The sequence below is a fragment of the Heloderma suspectum genome, chromosome 6, assembly GCF_057233095.1.
Source record: "Heloderma suspectum isolate Gila_16-S chromosome 6, 16-S_ref, whole genome shotgun sequence".
NCBI lineage: Eukaryota > Metazoa > Chordata > Lepidosauria > Squamata > Helodermatidae > Heloderma > Heloderma suspectum.
Genome location: NC_139463.1, coordinates 75365383 through 75373640, shown reverse-complemented (window position 1 = coordinate 75373640; position 8258 = coordinate 75365383). Strand labels below are relative to the sequence as shown.

General features: G+C 48.1%; 1 protein-coding gene across 2 annotated transcripts in view; it reads right to left on the bottom strand.

Annotated features, from left to right (window-relative positions):
• The window catches only part of TRPM4 (transient receptor potential cation channel subfamily M member 4), a 55216-nt gene that overhangs the window by 17365 nt on the left and 29593 nt on the right, over positions 1–8258 (bottom strand). For both annotated transcript variants that reach the window (XM_084805021.1, XM_084805020.1), the window contains exons 13-16: positions 4882–5011; positions 2902–3047; positions 2054–2166; positions 1338–1436 (exon numbers count right to left, since the gene is read on the bottom strand). In XM_084805021.1, coding sequence (XP_084661147.1) covers positions 1338–1436; positions 2054–2166; positions 2902–3047; positions 4882–5011 — 488 coding nt within the window. The remainder of the gene's footprint in view (positions 1–1337; positions 1437–2053; positions 2167–2901; positions 3048–4881; positions 5012–8258) is intronic.

Below are 8258 nucleotides of genomic sequence, written 5' to 3'. Positions count from 1 at the left end.
TTATGAAGTGGTCCAAGGAGCTTGCTGAGGTACTCCTCTGGTTTCTGAGATTTCACTGGGCATTGCCTGCACACTTCCAACCATTTATCTTCACATCCATCAGGGCTAGAAAGCTGTAAGACCAGTTCCATCAAACCACAAAGGGCCACAGGATAGGTGCTCTTTGGGACCAATTTGCAATTACTCCCTTTCCTGGGATGTTTGCCAAACCCTGGAAGGATCATTAGTTCTTTGCATGGTAGACTTTGGCTGAACTGGAGTCTCAGGAGAAATTCTGCAGCCTGGCAGAGGAGTCTCTAGGTTCAGCTGAGTGCAAACTCTTTCTCCCAAAACTGCAGCATCCCATTAGCAGCGTTCTCAAGCTAATACTGAGAAACAGGGAACACATGGAGGCCATATTCATATAATATCATTTCCAGTGAAAGCTGAACATTCAGAGAAGGGGCCTGGAATATCCCTCAGGCACAGGAGGGCAACCCATGGCTCATGGGTCACATGCAGCCCTCAGCTGCTCTCTGTCGTGCCCCGCCCTGGGGAGTAGCAGGGACCTCTGCCTAACTTTCCCTGCTGCCCAGCTGTGCGTGAACAGCAATTTTCATTAGGATCACTGGAGGGGTGGGGGAGGCTTTTACCTTGCCCCTCTCCACCCATCCTAATGTTGAACGTATGTGGGAGAGGGAGAGGGAGAGGGATGGGGGAAGAGAGAGGAGGAGGAGGAGAGAGAGAGAAGGGAGAGGGGGGAAGAGAGGAGGAAGAGAGAGAGAAGAATGTGGGGAGGGTGAGAATGAATAGAAGGATGAATGAATGAATTGAGAGGAGAGAAAGAGAGGGGAAAGAGGGGGGGACAGAGAAGACAGAGAAAGGGGGAAGAGAGGGGGGAGAGAGCAGGGGGTGATAATGATTGGAAGAGAGAAGGATGAATGAATGAATCAAGAGAAGAAAAAGAGAGAGAGGGAGGGAGGGGGAAGAGGGTGGGAGAAGAGAGTGGGGGAGGGTGGGAAAGAATGGAAGACAGAAGGATGAATAAATGAATTGAGACAAGAGAAAGAGAGGGGAGAGCGAGGAGAGGGGGGAAGTGTGTGTGTGTGTGTGTGTGTGTGTATGAGAAGAGAGCGGGAGAGGGTGGGAGTGCTTTGGGCCCACCGACCACCAGCAGTCTGCGACCCCCGACCACTTTCCCAAGTGGGAGTGCCTTGACCCCTAAAGGTTGCCTACCCCTGCCCTAAAGGATCCAGGCCCCTACAAATTAGCCCCATTGTGGCTCCAGCCCTGAGAGTTGTCTACCCACTCCCCGCTTTCTACCCCCCCTTCCCAAGAGCGTGACTGTTTCCCCCTACTCATACAACATGTCGCCGATGGTACTTTTCACATCTGTGTCAAGGCTGTCCAGCTGAACTGGGCCCGAGGGATCCAGCCGGAGGTCGTCGTCCATGGCCCTGTCAAAGGGGAAGTCACACTCACATTGGGAGCAAGCACGTTGAGGGTCAGGGGGCGATCCTGGCCACCTTCGTGACCCCAGCTGGAGACACGAAGGCTCAGCACAAGTTTATAGGGCAGTCTTCCCCAACCTGGAGCCCTCCAGATGTGTTTGGACTAGAATCTCTATCATTCCCGGGCCATAGGGCTAGGCTGGCTGAGGATGATGGGAGTTGCAGTCCAAAATATCTGGCGGGTGCCAGGTTGGAGAAGGGTGTCATAGGGCTCTGACAGGTGGCCAACAAATCCAGAGCTGATGTCCTGAGAGTCGAACCCATCTCTCCCAGGTGTCCCAGCAGGTGTGGAATCACAGAGTGCTCCCTGGAAGAGCAGCTCCAGCTTTTGAAAGCCACACTGCAAGGGTTGCTGGTGCTGCAGAGCAAAGGGAATTCTGTGCACGGTCAGGCACTCCTCTGCAGAGAAGTCGCCCTAGCCAATTCTGACGTTCAGCAGTAGCAGCTTCCCAACAGGCAAGCTGGGGGTTGGGCACGGGCACACCCTTCCCTCCTGCCACCCCCCACCCCCAAGCGTGGCTGTCTAGGCTGTAATGAAGCGGCCATGGCCAGCAAGCACCCACCTGAATGTGATGAGGCTGGTGAAGATGAGAGGTGGGCAGAAGAAAGTAAGGAGGAGCTGCCAGACAGGGGTGCTTCGGTCCATCTCTCCCCACCAGTTCTGAGTGAGCAGGGACTGTGTGGGGCAGCGGAAGTAGAGGAGGGAACACAGGAGAGAGTCAGTACAGGGAGAGGTTGGGGCCCTCAACCATTTTTCTTCTCATTATTAGCATAAAGTGCTTGAAAATGATATTCCCACACAGGCTACAATCCTAAGCATGCAAAGCCCATCAAAGTCAATGAAATGGGAAGGAGGTTCAGCTCAACGTTAGAGTTCCCCAAAGCCGCCAGAGAAAGCAAATCCGCAGTGCTTAGAATCACAGAGCTAGAAAGGACCTCAACCATCTAGTGCATGTTGGATAATAAAAACAACTCCGGGTGCTTCCAGACACTAGGGGGCAATAGAGAATGTCCTGAAGCTCTTGGGGGCCTAATTCCAGTGGCGGCAGGGCCAAAGGCAAAACAGGTGAGGCCAAAATACAAACAATTCCAGCATATTGTAGCTTAAAGCTCCTGCTGCCTGTAGCTAACTCTTAGGAAAGGCATTTCAACCTTTTAGAATGGGGGGAAAACTTGCAAAAACTGGGGAATCACATAATGACCAGCAGTTGGGGAAAAGGGGATGGGGCCCTAGGAAGGGGCATGGCAGCTGGGGAACCCTGGAGGGCCAGATTGGGCCCCCAGGCCTGAGGTCCTGCACCCCTGTCTGAAAGGGACAGGGAACTTGTTCAGAATGGATTTTGGCAACACTGAACACTCAAGCAATAAGCACCCGAAAAGCAGAGCAATGTGAATCTCCACGTGGCCATACCTGCACACCATCATGAGCAAAAAAGAGGCGGGCATCAGCTTGGTGAGCTAGCTGGAGGACAGTGGCTCCACCCCAGAGCTGGGACCGGCGGACCAGCAGTTTGTAGGCCCGGGGCTCGCTGTTACGGTAACATTCACCAAATACTCCTGGAGCGGGGGCGGGGGGCAAGATTAGGGAGGAGACACACATTTGGGAGTAAGTACTAAGTCAAGAAATTCCCAGGAACTCCTTCTGTGCCCACAAATCTACCCTCATTTATCATAGCCACTACTGACGTAGCATTCTTAACAATATAGCCCTCATAATGTACAAATTGCTTTTCCCCATCCTCACTACCACCTGATAAACAACACATTGATACCCATTTTTACAGATCAGCAAACAGAGACAGGCAAAGAGAGGATCACCGAAAGCTAGCCAATAAATCTATGGCTAAGCAGGGATTTGAAACCAGAACTCTCAGTCCAACTTCAGCACGTTGAACCACACTGGCCCTAAATCTGGATCTAAATCCCCTGGATGCAGCAAAACCTATGATCCCACCACTGCAACTCTCTGTGAGCCCCTTCTTGGTCCCATGAGTATTGTGACCTTCTCTTCATTTCCCGTGACATGTGCTGGCCCAATAGGACCCCTTTCTTCTTCTCATGATCGCCTGTGGGAAGAACAGCAGGCTTCATTGTCTTCTAGTTTTACCCTTTCCCCTAATCTAGCCTTTCCCAACTTGGGGCCCTCCAGATGTGTTGGACTACAACTCCCAGCATCCTCCAGTTGCCCTGATCAGTAGGATTGACCATAATCTGTCCCCCAAACACCTTATTCGAAATGTTTTTGTCACATCACCTTCTATTTTGCTTTCAGGTTAGGTGATACACCTATAAAACATTCATGCAAAGGGGCTCTCTTTAGGCAATGCACGTGGTAGTTTTGCATTCTGTATTCTGAACCCCAAGATTCAGACTGCAGAATCTGGGATCGTTCTGAAAGGGCAAGAGGATGTACAGAAGATGACTGAAAGCCAGTGAGGGCAGTAGTGCAGCTAGGTAATTTGAGACCCTGGGCTTAATGGTTTTATGCCCCTTTACATGGCCATGTGTACTATTTCAGTTCTGAAGCACACCACTAACATTTCTCCCCATTTTTTCTTCAGTTGTGAAGCACTCCACCACAATTTCTCTCCTCTCCCACCCCACCCCATTCCATGCTTTACCACTGCTGATATGTTAGAGCAAAAAAACAAGACAAAACTGTTTGTCAACCCTGAAGAAAGACAGACAGACAGACTCCAAGCATGTGCCGTTCTAAATTTTAAACTCATTTAAATCATAGCACCATCATAAAATGAAGTCTGATTCTGCTGCCCTGATACTATACACGTTCACTTGGGCATGAGCAGCTTTTGATTGCAGTAGAAGAAAGTATAATTTTAAAATAAAAATAATAAAATGCTGCCCTGATACTACACACATTCACTTGGGAATGAGCAGCATTTGATTGTAATAATGGAAAGTATAAAGTAAAAATAATAAAATGAGCATTGGTAACCATGTAGATGCCTGGCTGGCTGCCCACAACTATAAACTATTTTTTAAAATAAGAAAGAAAGCATGGATGCTGGACCGGGACGCTCACCCCAGCCAAGGTGCTGATGCCTGGCTTGTTTGCACCTGTCCCCTTCACCTGCCTCTCTCTGAATGGTCAATTTGGAGCCCGGGCCATGGGGTCTGGGGCTTTGGTCCTGAGGTCTGACCTTAGCTGCACCACCAAATTAAGATAGACTAGGGTAGTCATGCTGGCTACCTTAGTCCTGCCACCGACACAATGGAGCCCTTCTCCAGTGCTGCTATTTGCCTGTTCTCAAAAACAGTGAGAGCTAAACACTTCTTTTGAGATCAGACTCGCCTGGATCCAAAAACAGAAAGAATCAAGACAGCTAGTTTCATAGTCACGGAGACAGTCAGCCTGCTCCTTCCCACACACCTATGGCCAGATTCTCAAAGCTCATCGCCAGGTCCTTCATGGCTGCCTCTTCCTCTGCCTCTGTCTCCAGGTGCGAAAGCTCTCTAAGCATCCGTGCTGCCACCAATGCCCCAGCCACCGCATCAGGGGCCTGTGATGGAGGGAAAGGGGCAATCAACAGTGGGGACAGAGAAAAGGAAGCAGCTCTTCAAAACATCGAACAAACCACAGCCAACAGAGAACCAGGAAGGGAAAAATACCTGTCGTCAGATCCGACTCCCACTAATCCAGAAATGGGCAAAAGCAGGCTGTGTGTTCATGCTGAATTTTCAGCCTGGTTTTACTTGGATCCTGTGAACACTTGTTGAGAATTGCACATCATTTCCAAGTTGCCAGTGAATTTTAGCAAGAGCCGTTATTTCAGGAATTTCTGCAGACGTTTTTGTAAGTGAGTATGCACTGGCCTATTTGCCGTGTGCAATGATTTAAATGTTTGTTCTTCTATGCTAAAATTCTACTCTATTTTAGCAATTCTATGCTATTTTAGTAATGTGTTGTTTGGTATTATTTTACAGCGCCTTGAAAGCCTTAAAATAAAAATAGGCTGAAATGCTTTGGGCTTTTTTTTACAAATAAAATCTTTGTTCTAGCATCTTGAAGACATTTCTCTTCCATCCGTGGGTTTATTTTGGATGTTCCCCCACTTTCCCACCTTTTGTTTTCTCCAGATGTTCTGGACTGCAACTCTCATCAGCTTCAGCCAGCATGGCCTCTGTTCAGGAATTATGGGAGTTGTAGTCCAAAAATCAAGAGAACACCACACTGCCTACCCTGGTTCCAGTTACTCCCATATGAACCTGCCCATGTATTCAGGTCTTCAGCAGTGACACTGCTCTGTGTCCCAGCACCATCTGAGGTGCAGTGGGCAGACACACGAGATAAACCCTTCTCAACAGTAGTGCTCAGGCTCTGGAACTCTCTGCCCCAGGCGGTGGCACCATCAGGGCAGAACTTTCAGGCAGACATCCAGGGCCCCATTCAGCAGAATGAGCAGGAGAGCACTCAACTGAAGCAGGTCTGGCTTCCACAGGTTGAAGTAATGCACATTACCAGTGAGGGTTGGTGGCTCCGATTTCATTGGGGCTGTGCATCCATTCCGGATCCATTCCATCAGATCCAGCCAGAACTCTAAAGGAGCTATCCGAGGTGCTGGACCCCAACCCCAAAACAGGTTCAGCACCTTGGACAGCTCCTTTAGAGTTCCGGCTGGATCTGATGGAAACCCAGAATGGATCCTCAGCCTCACTGACATTGCAGCCACCAGCCTCCACTGGCCCCGACACATGGGGGCCATCTACATAAGCCTTTTACTCCGGGGTGGGTGTGAGTCGAGGTCCTTTTGGTTAGACAACACAGTCACCACTTCGCAGCCATCTGTGATTTTCTGCCAGAAAATGTGGATTTACAAGGAGGCATTTTGCTACAATGTTTTTGGTTTGCTGCAGGTTTCCCACGGTTGTGAGCTGTCTGTCCCATCCCCATTTTTTAAGTATACATTTTGCAGACATGAAAGCAAGTTCAGGAATTTGTGAACATTTTCAGTGAAAATGTGCTCCTGTTGTATCCAAGGTGCTGAACCCTAACCCCAAAATAGGTTCAGCACCTTGGATAGCTCTTTAGAGTTTTGGCTGGTTCTGACTGAAACCTAGAATGGATTCACAGCCTCAAAGAAATCGGAGCGACTAGCCTCCACTAGACAGTATGCTCTAAAGAGGGGGAGGACCCCATTACGTAGGGTGACTATGTGTCCTATTTTACAGAGGACAGTCCTCTGTTTGAAGGGTTGTCAGAGGTCAGTCCTCTATTTGAAGGCATCCTCTGTTGGAAGGGCAGTTCAGTCCGAGTCTGGCTGAAAGTCAAAGAACCCTAAGTAGAGAGAGGCACAGTTAGTACCTGGGCAGCAGACTGAGCAGGTAGCCACACAGGTCACCTCATCACAGTATTCCCCGTTATGGTGAGATGTACTGTGTTTCTATTTAAATTATAGCAATTATCTCTAAATTTGAATGCAAATGTTATGCAAATCTGCCCTCTGCTTTGGTGATGCATCTCCTCTTTTTTGGAGGACTGGCTGGGTAGCTGACCAGATGGGTGGCTAATAAATCAATCAAACAAACAAACAAACAAATAAAGCGGCCACTCTACCATTCAATCCAGAGTCAACTATTACCTAATGATACCCCGAGGCTCGTGTGGTCCCATTTGTGCTTGCTGTCAGAAGCCAGGTCAAGATGCTCCTGACTCTCTATGATATTTATTTATTTAACTTGTACCCTGCCTTTCTACCAGGAAATGGCATTGAAGGAGGCTGATGATAATAAAGGTCAAAATTTAAGGTACCCCCCCATAATTAAAACAATCATAAAAAGTCCATTAAAAACACAATAAAAACACAATAATAAAGAATTAAAAAACCACCTGGCCCAACAGCCCAGCTAACATGCCAAAGGCCTGCTTGAATAAAAATGATTTTGCCTGCTGGCAGAAGGACAACAGAGAGCATCTCTACACCAGCCTAAAATCCCGCACTAAAATAGGGCTTTCTGCTTCTGTTTTAAATGCAGGATCACGATGGACTCCTTTTACACACGCTTCCTTACCCCCCCTTTCCCCCCCTTTCCCCCCTTATCAGAATCTTCCATGTGTTTTATTATGCAGCCTCTAGATGGTGCTGTGCTCTAGGTCCTCTTATTGTGGCCTTTTCTTTTTCACAGAGGGAACTGAAGTGCTGTAATTCAATAGCTCATTATCTCTGATCTTTTAAAAAATGGAATAAAGGTCATTCATTTAGGGCCGGAGACGCCCTGGAGGTTAATGATGTCATCTAAAGGACCCGCATACTTCCTTGAGTAACCAATCTCAGTAGCAGGATAAAAGCTCCGTGTGAAGAAGCCTAGAGAGGGGGTCGACGTAGCCTCCCTCTGCAGGGAATTTCAGAGCCTGGGAGCTGCGGCCCCACCAAATGCACCTCTCCTGGTGACGGTACTGAGAGCAGGGCCTCACTTGAAGAACTTAAAAGCCAGGCAAGCTCATGCTAGGTATGCCTCCTGCTGTTCTATCTGTTGGTTTTTTTAATTTCCTCTGCTTTTGTATTTTATTGATTTGGTATTTTATTACTTGTTGCTGCCATTACGGATTCATTGTTGTTCTTTTCCTCTCATTTTATTTATTATAATTGTGTAAACTGCCTTGGGGTTCCATATCTGGATGGAAAGGTGAGGGTAGAACAGGAGTATTTCTAATTTATTAAAAAAAAAATAGCTCTGGAGAATTCATGGGTATCCAAATATAAAAGAGTGCTAAATCATTTAGCATTCCTGAACATTGGCCATGCTGGC